The sequence below is a fragment of the Manacus candei genome, unplaced genomic scaffold (genome assembly GCF_025592945.1).
Source record: "Manacus candei isolate 608988 ecotype Guabito, Panama unplaced genomic scaffold, ASM2559294v1 h1tg000124l, whole genome shotgun sequence".
NCBI lineage: Eukaryota > Metazoa > Chordata > Aves > Passeriformes > Pipridae > Manacus > Manacus candei.
The window spans coordinates 18,490-39,640 of record NW_026138172.1 but is presented as its reverse complement, the minus strand read 5'-3'; the positions used below and the strand labels follow the sequence as shown (position 1 = coordinate 39,640).

Genomic DNA, 21,151 nt, shown 5'->3' with positions numbered 1-21,151 from the left:
AACAGGCCATTGTTTTGTTTCACTTCATTTTACTTTTATTTTTTAACAGGCAATTTAATGTTATCCAGATACAGAAAAAACCACCCAGTTTATACCAGTGAAGTGCTGCCACAGTGGGTTTATTTTGTTCTGCTGTTTTCAGTTCCCTTTTCCACACGACAGTAAAATCTCTTTTGCATGAAATTGGTCTCTGCACTTGTCTAAAAATGAGTGGACTTCAGAGAGAGTGAGGTAGTGACCCTTCCTTATGGTCCTTACCTTGTTACAAAATAATTCTTGAAATTTCCACTTTTGAAATGCTTTTGTGATTGTGACACAAGCAGAACTTATGCCTGTGAATTACTGCAAGAAAAAAAATATGATTAATTTAAAAGAAAGACTCTTATTTTTAATAATAATTTTTAAAAAAGTGAGTTGAGGCAAACATAAAACATTTAATTTCTCCTAAGAGAGCATCCTGGAAGGAAAAACTGAAGTGCTTAGCTTCAGAAATATTCCATTATCTTCAGAAGATAACATTTAGCAGTGTTTTTTCCTACCTTGGTAGTGGAAACTCTTAGTTATATTAGAAAATAATTTTGGTTGCACAAAAGTTATTTTTCAACTCTTTTACAGAGTAAAAAATATCTCCCAGTTATTTACTTCTGCACACATTCCAGGTAAACAAGCCAACGCTCACAGGCTTTCTGTCCTGGGGCACAGGGCTGCTGTCCCCTTTGGTCAGCCCCGCCCCACCACTGCCGGCCCCCCCAGCCCGAAAACCGATACAAATCAGGATTCCTCATTGGAAAAAGGTGCCAGCACAGAAAGCCCTGGCTGCCCACGGAGTGCCCAGGCTGTGCCACCGACTGCACCTGAAAGCCAAAGCTCACAGGCTTTCTGTCCTGGGGCACAGGGCTGCTGAATTTAAGCCCTGCGCTGCAATAGATGGTCCCATCTCCCCAAAACTGATACAAATGAGGATTCCTCCCAGGGAAAAGGTGCCATCAGAGTAAGCTCTTGCTGCTCACAGAGTGCCCAGGCTGCCCCACCAACTCTACCTGAAATCAATGTTTCCAGGCTTTCTTTCTTGCAGAAAGGACTCCTGTTCCCCTTTATGAGCCCTGCACTCCCATATGTGGTCCCCGCTCCCTAAAATTGAATACAAATGAAGATTCGTCCCAGACAAAAGGTGCCACCACTGAAAGCTCTTGCTGCTCACGGAGTGTCCAGGCTGCCCCACCAACTGCATCCAAAAGGCAAATGCTGAAGGCTTTCTTTTGTGGGGATAAGGACTGTTCTTTATTTTTTTCAACCCTGTATTGGTACTGCCATTCTGACTCCCAAAATTCCATACAGGTCAATTCCTCCCAGACATGCTGTTCGTGGAATACTAAGGGTGGGCCACCAGGTGAACATGAGAGACATTGGGTTAAGGTTGTCCTTCCAGTGTTTAATTACCCTCATTCTGTTTTTGAACTCCTCAACTTAAATTGCAAGTATTACTCCACAAAAACACAGACAGCCACAGACCTACCTTACAGGCCACCAAAGAGAGCTGGGAGGGTGGCTGTGCTCTTCCTGTCTGGGTAACCTGGGCCCTGCCGTGCCCTCCCTACCAAGCCACACCCACATTTGCCTGCTCCTGTTTGCCACAGTCGAGGTCGTTTGAACTCCCTGGACCAGTTTAGATGACCCAGAAACAACCGGGACTCCCTTCCCTGATGAGCTGATTATGCCTTGCAAGACAGCTGGGCTCGGCTGGGAGCACTTTCTTGCAGCAGTTTAAATCTCCCACAAATGCCCTCAGCTCCATCCAATGATCAGATGATTAGAGCTTGCAGGGCAGCTGGGCTGAGCTGGGCTGGGCTGAGCTGACCGGGGAGGAGCTTCTCCATGCAGTATAAATCTCGGACAAAGGACCTCAGCTCCTTTCTTGGTCATCTCAGATGGCCTTGAAGGGCTGTTGAGCTGAGCTGAGCTGAGCTGAGCTGAGCTGAGCTGAGCTGGTCTGCTCAGATGCTAGGACAGAGAACACTTACTGCCCATGGAGTGCCTAGGCTAGCCTACCAACTGCACCAGAAACCATGAAGGTAAGTGGTTTCTTTCCAGGGAAAAAAGACTGATGTTTGCTTGCAGGAATTGCGGAGCTGAAATGGGCAGTCCCGCTCCAAAAATTTGATATGGATGAGGATAAATCCCAGACAAAAGGTACCAGGACAGAAAGCTCTTGCTGCCCGTGAAGTGCCCAGGCTGGCCTACCAAGTGCACCAGAGAGTCAAATGTTTCAGGCTTTCTTTGCTGGGGATAAGGGCTGTTGTTTGCTTTTCTCAACCCTGCACTCAAACTGCCAGTCCCACTCCGAAAATTCCATACGGACAAAGATTCCTACCAGACCAAAGGGTGCCAGGACACAAAGCTCTTGCTGCGCATGTAGTGCCCAGGCTGGCCCACCAACTGCACCAGAAACCCAAATCTAACAGGCTTTGTTTGCTGGGGATAAGAGCTGTTTGCTTTTTTAGCCCTGCGCTCAAACTGCCAGTCCCACTTCCAAAATTGCATACAGACCAAGATTCCTGCTGGACCAAAGGTGCTAGGACAGAAAGATCTTGCTGCCCATGGAGTGCCCAGCCTGGCCCACCAACTGCATCAGAAAAATAGATGCCAGGCTTTCTTTGCTGGGGATAAGGGCTGTTGTTTGCTTTTTTCAGCCCTGCGCTCAAACTGCCAGCTTGACTGCCAAAATTGCATAGGGGCCAAGGTTCCTCCCAGACCAAAGGTTGCTGTCCATGGAGTGCCCACTCTTGCCCACCAGCTGCGCCCAAAAGCCAAAGGTTCTAGGCTTTCTTTGCTGAGGATAAGGGCTGTTGTTTGCTTTATTCAGCCCTGCGCTGCAGCTGCCAGCCCGACTCCCAAAATTCCATACGGATGAAGATTCCTGCCAGACCAAAGGTGCCAGGACAGAAAGCTCTTTCTGCCCGTGGAGTGTCCAGACTGGCCCACCAACTGTACCCAAAAGCCAAAGGTTGCAGGCTTTCTTTGCTGGGGATAAGGGCTGTTGTTTGCTTTTTTCATCCCTGTGCTCCAAAAAGCCAACAACAGGCTTTTTCTCCCAGGAAAGAAAGTCTGTAAGCTTTGGGTCTCAGGTGCAGTTGGTGGGCCAGCCTGGGCACTCCATGGGCAGCAAGAGCTTTCTGTCCTGGTGCCTTTTGTCTAGTAGGAATCCAAGCCATATAAATCCCTGCTTTGCTTCAGCTTCTGCTTCTTTTTCCTTTGTTCCCAGTTCACAAGCTCAGGTTTTACTGCTAGAGGCTCAGGCTTTGTTCTTTCCATTCCCTACCAATGCATGGGAGAGGCCATAAGCAGCCCCCAGGCAGCTCCCTGGTTCCTTGACAGCCGGCTGCTCTGGCGCTTGCCAGTGGTGTCTCCCATCCCTGTGGCAGAAGCCCTGGGGGCCTTGGCAGGGGAGTGGGGACACCCCCAGAGGGGCCAGACAGGCCTGGCTGGGGACAAAGAGGGAAAGGGGGCCCTGCCGGGCCACCTCTGCTGGGTGCTGCCGGTGAGGAACAGAGGCAGAGGCTGGGCTGTGGGCCAGCCTGGGCCCCCGCGGCTGCCCAGGCCATGGGGCTGTGGCCCAGAGCCCACTGAGCCAGAGCTCTGGGCCCTCAGAGCTGCTGCCAGCACAGGGAGGGCACGGGGATCCTGGGGCAGGGCTGCGCAGTCGCTGCTGCCCGAGCAGCTCTGCGTCACAGAGAACAGCAGCAGGCTGTGCACAGGAGCAGCAGCACCCACAACGCCTGGGCCTCCTCACCCAGGCACCCACACCGGCCAGGATGCCAGAAGTGGGGATACCGTGCACACAATTGCATGTGGTTAGGAAAAGGCTTCAGGGAAAGTGGCCACAACAGCTTTCTATTGACTGCCCAGCCTCACAACAACACTTAGCAGCTTCAGGGGCAACCTGTCATACTGGCTCACTTCTGTGGCCGTGCCTGAGGGCAGAGTCACCTTCCAGACTCAGGTGTCCCAAGGCAGTGGCACTGGGGCCTTCCTTAGAGACTGTGATGGGATATGAGCCTTGGGGTGCAGTTGCTGAAAGTCTCCTCCATGCAGGCACCTTAAAAACACATGCATGGGCTTCTAAACTCTAAATCCAGGCCTTCCTGGAATGGAAGGAAGAAGCAGCAGAAGCTGAAGCAGGGCCTCATATGGCTCAGGTTGCAGGATGGAGGGAAGTCAGCACTGTGGTGTCTGCTGCAAAGATGGTCCATTTCACAAGCTCAGGTTTTGCTGCTAGAGGATCCTACTTTGGGCTTGCTGGAGCCCATTCCCTACCAATGCATGGCCCCTCATTGTTCTTGGATCAAGTGTTCTGGACCCATGGGAACATGTGTGCCCTCTGTCCATGCCAGAGCAGCAACTGGCAGAACACATCTGCTTCCAGCACTTGTCTTGGCTGCTCCTTCCAGTGGGGTGGCACCTTAATCAGAGACACGGAACAAGTTTGCATCCCAGAGTTCTCCCTATCCCCTTTGCTTTTCCCCAATGCCCTGGATATCATCTGAGAGTCGCATTCAGACACACAGCAACTGGAGCTTTGAACATCAGACTGGACAGCTTTTATTTTGCAGAATGCAGAAAAAAAGTCCAAAAAAACCAAGGAAGCTTGACGGGATTTCTGAGCAATCTAATCTTCGTGTGAAACTCAGCAACTGATGGTGGTTTTCTGCTGCAGGTCATCACTTCCATGCAAAAGTCATTCCTGCAAGGAGAAACTACTCCTGTGTTCTGACAGATGCCGAGCACTGCCACCAATTACTCCAGCTGCTGCTCCCAACAGCCCCCTGCAAGAGCACAGACATCAGTGCCCGCTGGCTTTGGCTGCCCTCTGGCAGAGAAGTCCCCCAGGGGCACAGTTCTTTGGGGCAGGAGACTGGCACCACTCCTGCCAGGACTCGGGGCGGTGGCAGGTCTCCTTTGGCGAGGCCTTGCCAGAGCTGCTGATTTTGGTGCAGCCCTGGCCAACAGGGTTGGAGCAGCATTGGTGCCCTTGCCCCCACATTCCTTCTGTGTGTCACAGCCCCGTGTTTGGGAGGGCCACCAGCCGGCACTTCTCCCAAGGAGCCCGTGCCAGCTTCTGTGGAGGCCTCGTGCCCTTCCCGCTGCGGCTGCGTTGGCAACCGAGGGGGCTCCTTCTGCTACCGTGGGCAAGCACAGCAGGGGAGGGTTTGCTTAGTTTTTGAACTGTGCCTAAAGTTTGTGTCCAGCTGTCTTAGATACTTTGGAGAACAGACTCCTTCTGACCTGGGGCAGGTGGCTGGGCTGGGGGAGGCCCCAGGGCATGTGGTAGTGTGTCACAGGGCCCTTCATGACACGATGGGCATCGCCGATGGCATGGAACAGGGCAGGGTGTCACAGGGCCTTTGTGACACGTGTTGACATAGTACTGGTGGTGACGTGGCGACGCCTCAGTGCTCCTTGGAGCATGCGACGGGACAGACGGGATAGAGCGGTGCTGTGTGGAGCCCCCACGCAGTCAACTCCTTCCTTTCTGACCCGGAGCGTTTTGGAGGTGTTTCTGTGTTACAGGTGTCCTCAAGGCCAGACCGCGGGACTTGGTGACACGGAGCTTTGGTGAGGTGTCCCCAATCCCTGTGGCAAGTGCCCTTGAGGCTGTGCTACACAACTTGATAACCCATAGCATTTCCTAGGCTTTTCTCTCATTCAGTTGCCCTCGAGGCCAGACCGCAGGATTGGTGATCCGGAATTTTCCGGGGAGTCTCCAATCCCTGCGGAAGGTGGCCTCGAGGGCAGCCTGCAGGACTTGGTGACCCGGAGATCTTCCGAGGTGTCTCTCTCTTGCAGGTACCCTCAAGACCAGACTGTGGGATGGTAGGAAGACGCCTGAGCCTGCTCAGAAGAAGGAAGAAGAAGGAAGGCCCTGGGACTACCCCAGCACAACCCCCTGAGGAGGTGGAGCAGTTCCAGCCCCTGCAGGAGGGTGAGTGGCAGAGCTGGGCCACAGGGCTGGTGGCTGCAGCCAGATGGGCCTCTTCCCATCCCATCCTCTATGGACATGGCCAGGGAAGGGGAGGGGCGAAGAGGGCCTGGGGCTGATCCCCCGGCAGCTCCATGCACTGGGCATGCCAGGGCTGGCCCTGCCTGTGGAGTGCAGGGCTGGGCTGTGTTCTCCTGCCTGTCCCGCAGCCCCTCATCTCTGACCACGCTCGCTCTTTGCCAGATCCAGGCCAGAACCGGATACAAGAGCAGGACCGTGCTCGTGGCCGCTTCCGCAGGGCAGTACAGGTGCCAGCAGCCATCCCCCCCTGGGCTGAGCCTGCTGTCAGCCTGGCACCACTATTGGAGCTCTCCATGGCACATCCCTCTCTTCCCTGCCCTTTGTTCTCCCGCAGACCTTTCTGAAACTGTTGGGCGTTCGCCGTAGAAAGTGCAGAATCACACCAACTGAGGTCATGGCACAGCCTGACCCCACACCGACTGAGCTCAAGGCAGACCCTGATGTCGGCACCGCATCAATTGATGGCACAGCAAACTGTGACACCGTGGTGACCGAACACGTGACAAACTCCAACATGGCACTGCCTGAGCTCACCATGAAGACTGATGGTGCAACGACTGAGGGCATCGCAGATGCTGACAGCACACCCGTTCAGCGCCTGCTAGATGCTCCCATTCTGGATATTCTTGACGAGGGAGTTACCCCTGTGGAAGTAAGCAGCCTGTGGGTAGGGACTGTCTGGCCCCTTAAGCTGGGTCTGCTGGACTCCCTCAGCCTTTGAGGCTTGCACAGTGTGGTGGGAAGGGAAGGACTTCTCGGGGGAAGCTGGGGAATTGCTCCCTCTGGCAGCTCTAACTGCCCCATGTCCCCTACAGGCCAGACTGTGGGACTTGATGACCTGGAGCGTTCCAAACAGTCTTCTATTGCAGACACCTTCAAGGCACGTCTGCAGGATTTGGTGACCAGAGATTTCCATGCCATGTCTCCTGCAGGAAACCATGAAGGTAGACAGAGACATGGAGCAGAGACCCCCCAGGGTGGTCAAGCTAGTCTGCGTGAAGAAAGCGAAGGAGGAAAGCCCTGGGGCTGCCCCAGCACTGCAGCCTAAGAAGGTGGAGCAGTTCCAGCCCCTGCAGGAGGGTGAGTGGCAGAGCTGGGCCACAGGGCTGGTGGCTGCAGCCAGATGGGCCTCTTCCCATCCCATCCCCAATGGACAAGGCCAGGGAAAGGGCGGGGGGGAAAGAGGGCCCATGGCTGATCTTCCCCGCAGCTCCATGCACTGGGCATGCTGGGACCATCCCTGCCTGTGGAGCGCAGGGCTGGGCTGTGTTCTCTGGCCTGTCTCGCAGCCCCTCAGCTCTGACCACGCTCGCTCTTTGCCAGATTCAGGCCAGAACCGGACACAAGAGCAGGACTGTGCCCGTGACCACTTCCACAGAGCTGATCAGGTACCTGTAGCCATCGCCACCTGGGCTGGGCCTGCTGTCACTGCTCAACCTAGCACCACTGTCAGAGCTCTCCACGGAACATCCCTCTCTTCCCTGCCCTTTGTTCTCCTGCAGAGAGTGCGGAAATCCATGGGCATTCGGCGTAGAAAGACCAGGACATCACCAACCAAGGTCATGGCACAACCTGACCCCACGCCGACTGAGCTCAAGGCGGACCCTGATGTCGGCACCACGTCAGTTGATGGCACAGCAAACTGTGACACTGCTGTGACCGATCACGTGACAAATTCCAACGTGGCACTGCCTGAGCTCACTATGGAGGCTGATGGTGCAACGACAGAGGGCATCGCAGATGCTGACAGCATTAGCGTTGAGTACCTGCCCGATGCTCCCAGCCTGGACGTTCTTGGGGAGAGAGTTGTCTCTGCTCAAGTAAGCACCCTGTGGGTAGGGACTGTGGGGGCCCTCAAGCTGGGTCTGCTGGGCCCTCTCAGCCTTCGAGGCCACAACAGTATGGTGGGAAGGGAAGGACTCCTTGGGGGAAAGTGGACAAGTTGCTCCTTCTGGCAGCTCTCCAACTGCCCCATGTCCCCTACAGGCCAGACTGTGGGACTTGATGACTCAGAGCATTCCCAAGGTTCCTCTATTGCAAGTACCTTCAAAGCACTTGTGCAGAACTTGGTGAGCCAGGCTTCTCCATGCCATGTCTCCTGCAGGTAGCCATGGACCCAGACAGAGACATGGAGCGGAGACCTCCCAGAGTGCCCAAGTTGGCTTGGGTGAAAAAAGGGGAAGAGGAAAACCCTGGGGCTGCCCCAGCACTGCAGCCTAAGAAGGTGGAGCAGTTCCAACCCCTGAAGGAGGGTGAGTGGCAGAGCTGGGCCACAGGGCTGGTGGCTGCAGCCCGATGGGCCTCTTCCCATCCCATCCCATCCTGTGGACATCTCCAAGGAAAGGGGGGGGAAGAGGGCCCAGGGCTGATCCCCCGGCAGCTCCATGCACTGGGCGTGCTGGGGCCATCCCTGCCTGTGGAGTGCAGGGCTGGGCTGTGTTCTCCAGCCTGTCCCACAGCCCTTCAGCTCTGACCACGCTCGCTCTTTGCCAGATCCAGGCCAGAACCAGACAAAAAAGCAGGACCGTACCCGTGGCCGCTCCCGCAGAGCTGATCAGGTACCTGCAGCCATCCCCCCCTGGGCTGAGCCTGCTGTCACTGCTCAGTCTGGCACCACTGTCAGAGCTCTCCATGGCACATCTCTCTCTTCCCTGCCCTTCGTTCTCTTGCAGAGCTTGCAAAAATCTGTTCCTGTTCGCCGTAGAAAGACCAGGGCCTCACCAACTGAAGTCTTGGCACAGCCTGAGCTCAACTCGACCAAGCTCAAGGCTAAGGCTGATGCCCCAGAGACTGAGGGCATCCCAGGCACTGACAGCACACCCATTCAGCGCCTGCCTGATGCTCGCAGTCTGCATGTTCTTGAGAAGAGAGTTGTCTCTGTGGAAGTAAGCAGCCTGTGGGTAGGGATTGTGTGGGACCTCAAGCCAGGTCTGCTGGGCGCACTCGGCCTCTGAGACCAGCATAGCGTGGTGGGAAGGGAAGGACTTCTCGAGAGACAGTGGGAAAATTGCTCCCTCTGGCAGCTCTCCAACTTCTCCATGTCCCCTCTTGGCCAGACTATGAGATTTGATGACCCAGAGCATTCCCAAGGCTCCTCTGTTGCAGGAGCTTTCATGGCACTTTTGCAGAACTTGGTGACCCAGAGTGCCATGTCTCCTGCAGGAAACCAGGAAGGCAGACAGAGACACGGAGCGGAGACCCCCCAGAGTACCCAAGTTGGCCTGGGTGAAAAAAGGGGAGGTGGAAAGCCCTGGGGCTGCCCCAGCACTGCAGCCTAAGAAGGTGGAGCAGTTCCAGCCCCTGCAGGAGGGTGAGTGGCAGAGCTGGGCCACAGGGCTGGTGGCTGCAGCCAGATGGGCCTCTTCCCATCTCCTCTCCTCTGGACATAACCAGGGAAAGGGAAAGGGGAGAGAGGGCCCATGGCTGATCCCCCGGCAGCTCCATGCACTGAGCAAGCTGTGTCTGGCCCTGCCTGTGGAACGCAGGGCTGGGCTGTGTTCTCCTGCCTGTCCCGCAGCCCCTCATCTCTGACCATGCTCGCTCTTTGCCAGATCCAGACCAGAACCAGACGAAAAAGCAGGACCATGCCCGTGGCCGCTTCCGCCGCACTGATCAGGTACCTGCAGCCATCCCCCCCTGGGCTGGGCCTACTGTCACTGCTCAGTCTGGCACCACTGTCGGAGCTCTCCATGGCACATCCCTCTCTTCCCTGCCCTTCATTCGCCTTCAGAGTTTGCAGAAATCCATGGGCATTCAGTGTAGAAAGACCAGGGCCTCATCATCTGAAATCATGGCAAAGCCTGACCGTAGCCCAATGAAGCTCAAGGCCAAGGCTGATGCCCCAGGGACTGAGGGCATTGCAGACGCAGACAGCACACCCGTTCAGCGCCTGCCTGATGCCCCAAGCCTGCATGTTCTTCGGAAGAGATTTGTCTCTGTGGAAGTAAGCAGCCTGTGGGTAGGGATTGTATGGCCGCTCAAACCAGTTCTGCTGGGCGCCCTCAGCCTCTGAGACCATCACAGTGTGGGTGGAAGGGAAGGACTTCTCGGGGTACAGTGGGCAAATTGCTCTCTCTGGCAGCTCTCCAACTGCCCCATGTCCCCCCCGGCCAGACTATGAGATTTGATGACCCAGAGCATTCTCAAGGCTCCCCTATTGCAGGAGCTTTCATGGCACTTCTGCAGAACTTGGTGACCCAGAGTGCCATGTCTCCTGCAGGAAACCAGGAAGGCAGACAGAGACATGGAGCGGAGACCCCCCAGAGTACCCAAGTTGGCCTGGGTGAAAAAAGGGGAGGTGGAAAGCCCTGGGGCTGCCCCAGCACTGCAGCCTAAGAAGGTGGAGCAGTTCCAGCCCCTGCAGGAGGGTGAGTGGCAGAGCTGGGCCACAGGGCTGGTGGCTGCAGCCAGATGGGCCTCTTCCCATCCCATCCCATCCTGTGGACATCTCCAAGGAAAGGGAGGGGAAGAGGGCCCAGGGCTGATCCCCCGGCAGCTCCATGCACTGAGCAAGCTGCGTCTGGCCCTGCCTGTGGAGTGCAGGGCTGGGCTGTGTTCTCCTGCCTGTCTCGCAGCCCCTCATCTCTGACCATGCTCGCTCTTTGCCAGATCCAGACCAGAACCAGACAAAAAAGCAGGACCGTGCCCGTGGCCGCTTCCGCAGCGCTGATCAGGTACCTACAGCCATCCCCCCCTGGGCTGGGCCTGCTGTCACTGCTCAGTCTGGCACCACTGTCGGAGCTCTCCATGGCACATCCCTCTCTTCCCTGCCCTTCTTTCGCCTTCAGAGTCTGCAGAAATCCATGGGCATTCAGTGTAGAAAGACCAGGGCCTCATCATCTGAAGTCATGGCAAAGCCTGACCGTAGCCCAATGAAGCTCAAGGCCAAGGCTGGTGCCCCAGGGACTGAGGGCATTGCAGACGCAGACAGCACACCCGTTCAGCGCCTGCCTGACGCCCCAAGCCTGCATGTTCTTCGGAAGAGATTTGTCTCTGTGGAAGTAAGCAGCCTGTGGGTAGGGATTGTATGGCCGCTCAAGCCAGTTCTGCTGGGCGCCCTCAGCCTCTGAGGCCATCACAGTGTGGTGGGAAGGGAAGGACTTCTCGAGAGACAGTGGGAAAATTGCTCCCTCTGGCAGCTCTCCAACTGTCCCATGTCCCCCCCGGCCAGACTATGAGATTTGATGACCCAGAGCATTCCCAAGGCTCCTCTGTTGCAGGAGCTTTCATGGCACTTCTGCAGAACTTGGTGACCCAGAGTGCCATGTCTCCTGCAGGAAACCAGGAAGGCAGACAGAGACACGGAGCGGAGACCCCCCAGAGTGCCCAAGTTGGCCTGGGTGAAAAAAGGGGAGGAGGAAAGCCCTGGGGCTGCCCCAACACTGCAGCCTAAGAAGGTGGAGCAGTTCCAGCCCCTGCAGGAGGGTGAGTGGCAGAGCTGGGCCACAGGGCTGGTGGCTGCAGCCAGATGGGCCTCTTCCCATCTCCTCTCCTCTGGACATAACCAGGGAAAGGGAAAGGGGAGAGAGGGCCCAGGGCTGATCCCCCAGCAGCTCCATGCACTGAGCAAGCTGCGTCTGGCCCTGCCTGTGGAGTGCAGGGCTGGGCTGTGTTCTCCTGACTGTCCCGCAGCCCCTCATCTCTGACCATGCTCACTCTTTGCCAGATCCAGACCAGAACCAGACAAAAAAGCAGGACCGTGCTCGTGGCCGCTTCCGCAGCGCTGATCAGGTACCTGCAGCCATCCCCCCCTGGGCTGGGCCTGCTGTCACTGCTCAGTCTGGCACCACTGTCGGAGCTCTCCATGGCACATCCCTCTCTTCCCTGCCCTTCTTTTGCCTTCAGAGTTTGCAGAAATCCATGGACATTCAGTGTAGAAAGACCAGGGCCTCATCATCTGAAGTCATGGCAAAGCCTGACCGTAGCCCAATGAAGCTCAAGGCCAAGGCTGGTGCCCCAGGGACTGAGGGCATTGCAGACGCAGACAGCACACCCGTTCAGCGCCTGCCTGACGCCCCAAGCCTGCATGTTCTTCGGAAGAGATTTGTCTCTGTGGAAGTAAGCAGCCTGTGGGTAGGGATTGTATGGCCGCTCAAGCCAGTTCTGCTGGGCGCCCTCAGCCTCTGAGGCCATCACAGTGTGAGGGGAAGGGAAGGACTTCTCGAGAGACAGTGGGCAAATTGCTCCCTCTGGCAGCTCTCCAACTGCCCCATGTCCCCCCCAGCCAGACTATGAGATTTGATGACCCAGAGCATTCTCAAGGCTCCTCTATTGCAGGAGCTTTCATGGCACTTCTGCAGAACTTGGTGACCCAGAGTGCCATGTCTCCTGCAGGAAACCAGGAAGGCAGACAGAGACATGGAGCGGAGACCCCCCAGAGTACCCAAGTTGGCCTGGGTGAAAAAAGGGGAGGAGGAAAGCCCTGGGGCTGCCCCAACACTGCAGCCTAAGAAGGTGGAGCAGTTCCAGCCCCTGCAGGAGGGTGAGTGGCAGAGCTGGGCCACAGGGCTGGTGGCTGCAGCCAGATGGGTCTCTTCCCATCTCATCCCCTATGGACATGGCCAGGGAAAGGGAGGGGTGAAGAGGGCCCATGGCTGATCCTCCCGCAGCTCCATGCACTGGGCAGGCCAGGACCGGCCCTGCCTGTGGAGTGCAGGACTGGGCTGTGTTCTCCGGCCTGTCCCACAGCCCCTCAGCTCTGATTGTGCTCGCTCTTTGCCAGATCCAGGCCTGCACCAGACAAAAGATCAGGACCGTGCTCGTGGCCACTTCCGCAGGGCAGGACAGGTACCTGCAGCCATCCCCCCCTGGGCTGGGCCTGCTGTCACTGCTCAGTCTGGCACCACTGTCAGAGCTCTCCATGGCACATCTCTCTCTTCCCTACCCTTCATTCTCCTGCAGAGGATGCGGAAATCTGTTCCTGTTCACCGTAGAATGACCAGGACCTCACCAACTGAAGTCTTGGCACAGCCTGAGCTCAACTCGACCAAGCTCAAGGCCAAGGCTGATGCCCCAGAGACTGAGGGCATCCCAGGCACTGACAGCACACCCCTTCAGCGCCTGCCAGATGCTCCCAGTCTGGACTTTTCTGGGGACAGAGTTATCTCTGCTCAAGTAAGCATCCTGTGGGCAGGCATTGTATGGGCCCTCAAGCTTGATCTGCTGGGCCCCCTCAGCATTTGAGGTCAGCAGCGTGAGGTGGGAAGGGAAGCACTTCTGGGAGGAAGCTGGGGAATTGCTCTCTCTGGCAGCTCTCCAACTCTCCCTTGTGTCCCCTCCAGGTGCCGGCTGTGGTGAGGTCCATCCACCGGTGGCTGACCTCCAATGTGTCTGCTGGGCACGTGCTGGATAACACCCTTCTAGCACTGACCGAGGCACACCCCATGGATGTCGCCATCACCCTCCTGCGCTGTGCCCCCTCGTGTGACAGGTATGGGCCCCAACCTTGAGGGCTTAGGGCTCACCAGCCTTTAGAGCCCATCACCCCCCCAGCCCCTGAAAGCGCTGTGGCTCTGTCCCCCGGCCCCTGCAGCTGCCCAGGTCAGGGCGCTGTGGTCGAGACCCCCCCTGATGCAGAGCTCTGACTCCACAGAGCTGCTGCAACCATGTGGAAGACCATCGCCTCATCAGGAACAACACTGGGGAAGGTGCTGCCAACACTGCTCCGCGTGATGGAGGACTGGCCATGGCACAACACATCCACCTCTGATGGGGACAACACAGCCATCTTTGCCTTGGCTGTGAGTTTCTGGAACCTTTGCTTGCCCCCCAGGTTGCCTCTCTGGCAGGTCTCCATCCTTCCCCAGCACAGCATATCCCTGCCCATCTCCCTGCAGGCACTGGGATGGAAATCTGCGCTAGGAGCAGGTTCAGGGGCACCAGGCTTGGCACTCCCCCTGAGTCTCCCCTGGCCTTCCCCTCCCACGCTTGGGTCCTGCCACATGGAAGTCTGGGCACTGAGCACTGGGTCCAGCTGGTTTATCTTTTGCAGGCAACTCTGGCACTGTGGATGATTGTCCAAGAGCCCCAGTGCCCAGGGCCGTTGATGGACTATTCCCCCCATCTCCTCGTGGCTCTGCTGTTCCAAATCTTCATCAGCACAGAGCAGATGTCAGAGGAGGTCGACAACTTCTGGAGGGGATGCCAGGAGCAAAACGACCTTCCCACCAACCCAAACAGGTGCTCCATCCCAGTCCTCCCCTCCCTCCCATGCCCTCAGGGCTGGGGCCAGGGCTCCCAACATGACCTGGACTTTGCTCTGCACACAGGTTTGCAGTGCTGACCGTGAAGGCCCTGCTGTGCTGTTTGCACTGTGAGGATGTGGTGAATTCGGTGGAAAACAGTCATGGCTGGGCGAGGCTCCTCAATGCTCGCAGCCGCCGCTATGCAGCGGCTCTGCTGGCCAGGTGAGACCCCCTTGTCCCCGCTGCCCCTGTCATTTCTGTCTGTGCATGGGGCACCCCTCACATCTGGGCCTTGTCACCGAGGGATGGCCGAGCAGAGTGGAAAAGGCTGGGAGAGGCGGGTGCACAGGAGAAGCCGCCTCCTAGAGTGCCCTCGTCCCCTCCCAGGCTGGTGGGGAAAGACCAGGCCTCTGTGAGTCCCTCCCGGGAGAGGTTTGCCCACCTGGCTCAGGTCGATGATACCTTTTTCCCCCTGCCAGGGAGATGCGCCGTGTCTCCAGCCCCTTGTGTTCCCGGATCACACTTCACCTGCTGGAGCTGCTGCGCAGGGAGGAGCCGTGCTGGGACCTCCCTGCCATGGCATTCCTTGTGGAGGTGAGCCTGGTGGTGAGCACTGCCTCACCGAGCTGCGTCCACCTCTCTGGCCTCTCGTGGCCGCAGCTGCCCGGGATGGTGCCGCACCCTGTGCTGCTGCCTGGGCCCAGTCCTGTGTGGGTCCGGGCTCCTGCCGGCCGGGCACCCCGTCACTGCTCCATGCCTTTCAGGTCTTGGACTGCCTGGACACAAGAGAATGTGGTGACAGGGTCCTGGAGATCCTTTCAAGGAATTTGGGAAGCACGAACAAAAAGTGGCGTCAACTGGCGCTCAGAGTCCTCGTAGCACTCAGCCAGGATCCCGAGATGGTGAGAAGGGGCAGTTGGCTGAAGCCGTGCTGGAATCCTGGGGCTGGGGAGCACAGTCGCTTGGGCTTGGCTGGGCTTCAGGAGCTGTGGCAGCTGCTCTCAGCTCTGCTGCCTCCCCGTTCAGCTGCCCAAGTCCTTTGGGACAGGCCTTTGGCCTCTGGGCCCTGCGGCAGCACGTGGGGCTGCCCCGCTGGAACAGGGTTGGTGATGCAGCCATTCATGGCTTCACAGCACAGCATTGTGTTCCTCACAGGCCAAGAGCATCTGGAGCCTGAATGAAAACCTTGTGCAGCTACTGGGGGATGCAGACAGAGATGTGGTTTGGATGACCCTCTCTGTGCTCGACAACGTGCTCTGGAGCCGTCTCTGGACACGGCTCCAGAAGAGAGTCCACAGCGAAGACCCCCTAATATCCACCCCCACTGCCCTGCAGTTGGCTGAGGCGCTCCGGCCACTCTTTGACCATGTAAGGCTCTGTGCCCCCCTCCCCGGGCTCTGGGTACTGCTGGGAGACTGGTCCCTGTGGATTTTGAGGCCTGTGCCCAGTGGGGCCTGGAGAAGCTGGTGCTGAGGTCTTTTCCTCTTTCTTTCCACCAGGATGACAGGAGTGTGCGGGAGGGCTCCATTGTCATCTTCACTCTTTTGATGAGACTGATGGAGAGAGTGGGAAAGAGGCCCCTGAAGCCACACGTGTGCCTGAGCCTGCTCCCACTCTACTTCCACCGGTATGATGAGAACCTGGTTGTGAAAAAGGTGAGGACTCATGAGCTCTGGTGTCCCCGTGGGAGGGGGCTGGGCTGCCTCTTGCCCTGGCACCTCCTGGGCTCCAGCCTCCTCCTGGCCTTGGTCCAGGGACATGGGTCCTGTGCTCTGGGCTGGAGTGCCATCTCCTGGTCTCTGTTGCTTTGCAGGCCTCTCAGAAAGCACTGCTGGCTGTGACCAGGTTCCTAAAGAGGAGGGATCTTGGGGGCCTGGTGAACACAGAGGAGCCATGGAAGTTTGGCGAGTGCCTGGTAAGGACAGCCTCAAAGCCCCAGTTCCCGAGGCCCAGAGTGTGGGGCTGGCATTGTGCCCCTGCCCACTGCTGCAGCCGCCCGTGGGACAGCAGCCTGCACCCCACAAGCTGCTGCCTTCCCTGGGGCGTGCGGGCTCCTCTGCAGGCTGCTCTGCCCCCGAGCCAGGGTGTTGGAGCCCCGGCCCAGGGGGGCTGTGGGGCAGGGCAGCCCCGTGGCTCCTGGGGAGCAGCCAGTCCTCTGCTCCCTCCAAAGCCCAGCCCCAGCAGCTGCTGCCCGGGCCTCAGGGCTGTGCGGGCAGGGGAGGCCAGTGCTGGGCACAGGCAGCGCCCGGCCAATGGGCAGAGCCCCAGCCAACCCTTCCCAACGTGCCCTGCCGCTCTCTCCAGCTGAAAAGGGACCGGAGCCAAGTGGCCAAGTACATGCACCAGGCCCTGCCTTACCTGCGGAGCCCACAGCAGCCCCTGCGAGAGGCAGCCATCAAGTTCATGGGTGAGCCACAAGCCCACGGTCCCTCCCTGCCCCGCTGCAGCTCGGCCCCAGCCCTGGCAGCTGCAGCGGCAGCAGGATGCGGCCCAGGGATGTGCTGTGGAGCCCCGAGTGCCCTGGTGGCTGCTGCCGCCCTCTGCCAGCCCAGCCTTGGGGTGTCCTGAGGCGGGAAGGCCCCGGGCTCAGATCTGTGGGGGCAGGAGGGCGTGTGGCCGGGCTGGCAGCACAGCTGGGGGGGAGCTGTGCCGCTGGGGCCCTGACACCATCTGTGTTCCCAGGGATCGCCGGGGGGTACCTGAGGGGACAGCATAAAGAGCTGCAGCTCATCATTGACGGTGAGTGAAGGCAGTGGGGGCTGGCAGAGGAGCACAGACTCTGGGCAGGGAGCTGCAATCCTGCCCTGGCTGTGGAGGGCTCTGCTCCCTGCATGGATGAGGGGCAGCGTGGGCAGAGCAGAGACAGATTTCAGGGGCATGGGGGGTATAAATGGCCAATGCCTTTGGCTGATCCCGCTGGGCCCTGCTCCCTCCTGGCAACGGTAAGAGCTCGGTGGGATGGCCCTGGCAGGAGGGGCTCCTCAGATCCCCACCAATGTGGGCTCTGACCTTGGCTCTGTTCCTCTCTGTTCCAGCCCTTCAAGCCATGAGAGAAGACAAGAGCCCCGCTGTCTCAAACCTGGCACGTGAAAACATCAACTTTGTTAGAGCTGTACAGAGAGCTAGAGCTCCCCCCTCCAGGTTCCAGCAGCTCCAAGACCAGCTCTGCAGGGCATGGAACAGCCTGCCTTCTCTGTGGGGATGTGTCTGTTGTAGCTGTGTGGAGAGTTGATCCTGGCAGCTCTGTCTGTTGGAGCCACCTGAGCCTGTGGGGAAGATGCCTCTTCTCCACAAGCCTTTTTTTTTTTACCCTAGAATAGGAATATTAAATAAATAATGTCATACACAGAAGACCAGGAGCTTTTTTAGGTGCCTGGTGTCCACAGGGCATCTGGAAAGAGGAGGAAAGGGCTCCTTGTGCTCAGCAACACTTGCCCAGGTGTGCACTGGGGAAGAGAAAGTGCCCCAAAGCCCCTTGGCCTTGGGGGGTTCTGCTGAAATCTCAACACTTCCGGCAGAGTGGATGGGCAGAGCCTGGAGCTGTGAGGATCATTGGGAACCTGGTCCTTGGAGGTGGCCACAAGCCCTGTCCCAGCCAGGAAGCAGCATCTGTGGCCTGCCCATGTGTTGCTGTCTGGATTGCTGAGGGCTGGGAGGTGCCTCAGGAGGTGGCTCCTGTGGAGCTCCTTCAAGGCTGTGCTGATGCTGGGCAGGTGGGCGGGGCTGGGGGAGACCCTGAGGGGAAAGGGCTGTTGTTCCCTTTTTCCAGCCCTGCACTGTAATTGTCAGTCTGACTCCAAAAACTGAACATGGATGAAGATTCCTCCCAGACCAAAGGTGCCAGGACAGAAAGCTCTTGCTGCCCATGGAGTGCCCAGGCTGGCCCACCAACTGCACCTGAAACCCAAAGCTTACAGGCTTTCTTTCCTGGGGGAAAGGGCTGTTGTTGGCTTTTCAGAGCCCTGCGCTGGAATTCCCAGTCCAACTCCCTAAATTGAACATGGATGAAGATTACTCCCAGACAAAAGGTGCCAGGACAGAAAGCTCTTGCTGCCCATGGAGTACCAAGAGTGGCCCACCAACTGCACGAGAGATGTGGGGTAAGGGCTTTCTTTCTGGTGTGGAACTGCCGCCATTCAGTTTTTGGATCCCTGCGTTGAAATTGGCGCTGCGACTCCACAAAAACACAGCCACAGACCTACCTCACAGGCCACCAGAGAGAGCTGGGAGGGTGGCTGTGCTGTTCGTGCTCACCCTGCCTGGGCGACCTACTGCCCAAACTGCCCTGCCACGCCCTCCCTAACAAGCCACCCTCCTGTTTGCCTGCTCCTGTTGGCCACATTTGAGATCGCTCGCACTCCCTGGACCAGTTTATATGACCCAGAAACAACCGGGACTCCCTTCCCTGATGAGCTGATTATGCCTTGCAAGGCAGCTGGGCTCAGCTGGGAGGACTTTCTCCCAGTAGTTTAAATCTCCCACAAACGCCCTCAGCTCCATCCAATGATCAGATGATTAGATCTTGCAGAGCAGCTGGGCTGAGCTGGGCTGACCGGGGAGGAGCTTCTCTATGGAGTATAAATCTTGGACAAAGAACCTCAGCTCCTCTCTTGGTCACCTCAGAAGGCCTTCAAGGGCAGCTGAGCTGAGCTGGTCTGCTCAGATGCTAGGACATAGAGCGCTTACTGCCCATGGAGTGCCCAGGCTAGCCTACTCACTGCACTACAAACCAGAAATGTAAGGGTTTTCTTTCCAGGAAAAAAAGACTGATGTTTTCTTGCAGAAATCATAGAGCTGCAATAGGCAGTCCAGCTCCAAAAATTGAATATGGATGAGGATACCTCCCAGATAAAAGGTACCAGGACAGAAAGCCCTTGCTGCCCATGGAGTGCTGAAGCTCACTCACCAACTGCACCACAAACCACAACGGTAAGTGCTTTCTTACCTGTGATAAAGCAGTGTTGAATTTCAGGAATCCTGTGCTGAAATGGCTGATCTGACGCCCAAAATTGCATATGGACGAAGATTCCTCCTAGACTAAAGGTGCCAGGACACAAAGCTCTTGCTGCCCATGTAGTGCCCAGGCTGGCCTACCAACTGCACCAGAGAGTCAAAAGTTGCTGGCTTTCTTTGCTGAGGATAGGGGCTGTGGTTTGCTTTTTTCAGCCCTGCGCTGAACTGCCAGTCCCACTCCCAAAATTGCATATGGACCAAGATTCCTCCAAGACCAAAGGTGCCTGCATAGAAAGCTCTTTCTGTCCACGCAGTGCTGAGCGTGGCGCACCAAATGTACACGAGAGATGGAGGGCCAGGGCTTTCTTTCCTGGGTGGAAGGGCAATCATTAGGGTTAGAGGTTTGAATTAGGGTTAAGTTTAGGGTGAAGTTTAGAGTTAGTTACGATTAGGGTCAGGGTTAGAGTTAGGGATAGTGTTAGGTTTAGAGTTACAGTTTGTTTTAGGGTTACTTAGGGTTACAGTTGGAGTTAGGGTTAGGATTAGGATTAGGGTTACGGTTAGGGTTTATTGTTAGGGTTAGGCTAAGGGTTAGTAACGGTTGAGGGTTTGGGTTATGGTTAGGTTTATGGTTAGGGTTAGGGATATGGTTTGGGATTCGGTTAGGGTTAGGCTGTCTGATTGCCAGAATTCCATATGGACGAAGATTCCTTCCAGACCAAAGGTGCTAGGACAGAAAGCTGTTGCTGCCCATGGAGTGTCCAGGCTGGCCCACAAACTGCACCTGAAAGCCAACGTCTGCGTGCAGCAGGCAACGGGGGCTTGCCCAGCGGCTTCAGAGCAGGCAGATGGCCCAACAGCCTGCCGCCCCTTCCACTCAGCCCTCTCTGGCACCGCCGGCCGGGATCCCCCAACTCACAGGCCCAGCCCCGCATGGCCACACTGCCCCAGCCCACGGCAGGACTTCCCCCTCTCGTCCCCGCACCCCTCCCACCCCAGGCAGCGCCCTTCTCCTTCGCCCAACCCCACGCACGCTGGCCCCGGCAACTGAAAGGCTTGGGTCTTCAGGAGCTTCTTTTCCCCCCAAATCAAGGAGCGCTGCTTCTTGATCAAAGCAGTAGTTTTATTTCAAGAAAGGCCTCTCGATATTCTGTTGTCATTTAGCAGCGGCCCAGCCCCGCAAGACACGTCTTCCAAGAACTCCTCCTTCTAAAATGGAGGGCAGCAACACACCAACCTCAGGAGATCCTGAAAAACAAACTTGCACTTCCAAGAAGGAAAGACCCACTCGCTGGCTGTTCCCCAGCTCTGCTTACAGACGTCCCTCTGCCGCCTTCAGCCTCCAGGACAGCTCTGTTGCACACACCCGCGCCAAGGGACACCGCTCAGCTGCCTAAGGAACAAGTCCTAGCCCAAGCCCGAAATATTATTCTCTTTCAAAACACAAGCTTCCTGACCCTTTTCTATCAAAACCAATCTTTATTTTAAACTTCCTCGAGTCTACCTTAAGCACTAGGCTCTCCTAGGTCAGCGCCCATGCTAAAGCACCGCTGGTAATTTTTGTCATGAAGTGGGACTAGAAAGCATGAGGCGGCCTTGAGCTTGTCCTTTGAAATTCAAGTGGAGAGCACTAGTAAGACCTAGCCCTACTTTATCCTATGGGACTTAACTGGTCTAATTCTTGCCTACCCCTACTTGAAGCTACAGAACTTAAGGAGACTTCTTCTCCTATTTGAGGGAATGGAAACAAGGACAGGTGGCCTGGGAGGATGGGGACAAGGGTAGGCAAGCTGGGGACAAGGGTAGGGCAGCTGGGGACAAGGGTGGGAAAGCCAAGGCCCAGCTCAACTTGAGTCTGGCCAGAGCTCTCCAGGAGAACAAGAAGGGCTTCTAAGGCTATCTTCCTAAAGACCACCTAGGGATAAGGTGGGCCCTCTCCAGAAGGAACTGGCAGACG

General features: G+C 57.0%; 1 protein-coding gene across 6 annotated transcripts; it reads left to right on the top strand.

The window, feature by feature from the left end:
• Positions 1–5,434: 5,434 nt before the first annotated feature.
• Positions 5,435–17,546, top strand: LOC127462256 (maestro heat-like repeat-containing protein family member 6). Of its 6 annotated transcripts, none has more exons than XM_051770716.1 (24): positions 5,435–5,980; positions 6,221–6,285; positions 6,393–6,710; positions 6,991–7,138; positions 7,382–7,446; positions 7,561–7,878; positions 8,163–8,310; positions 8,552–8,616; positions 8,731–8,943; positions 9,221–9,368; positions 9,610–9,674; positions 12,959–13,171; positions 13,339–13,487; positions 13,650–13,797; positions 14,049–14,236; positions 14,326–14,463; positions 14,721–14,835; positions 15,006–15,143; positions 15,397–15,609; positions 15,741–15,896; positions 16,055–16,156; positions 16,546–16,648; positions 16,924–16,980; positions 17,277–17,546. In XM_051770716.1, exons 1-24 carry the CDS (start codon positions 5,869–5,871, stop codon positions 17,471–17,473), a joined length of 3,582 nt encoding a protein of 1,193 aa, XP_051626676.1. In that variant the 5' UTR covers positions 5,435–5,868; the 3' UTR covers positions 17,474–17,546. The 6 variants fall into 6 exon arrangements, with proteins under 6 accessions (XP_051626676.1, XP_051626675.1, XP_051626674.1 ...); XM_051770715.1 differs by lacking the exon at positions 9,610–9,674 and adding an exon at positions 10,667–10,731 and having other exon boundaries at positions 5,436–5,980; XM_051770714.1 differs by lacking the exons at positions 9,221–9,368; positions 9,610–9,674 and adding exons at positions 10,278–10,425; positions 10,667–10,731 and having other exon boundaries at positions 5,437–5,980.
• The last annotated feature ends 3,605 nt before the right edge of the window (positions 17,547–21,151 follow it).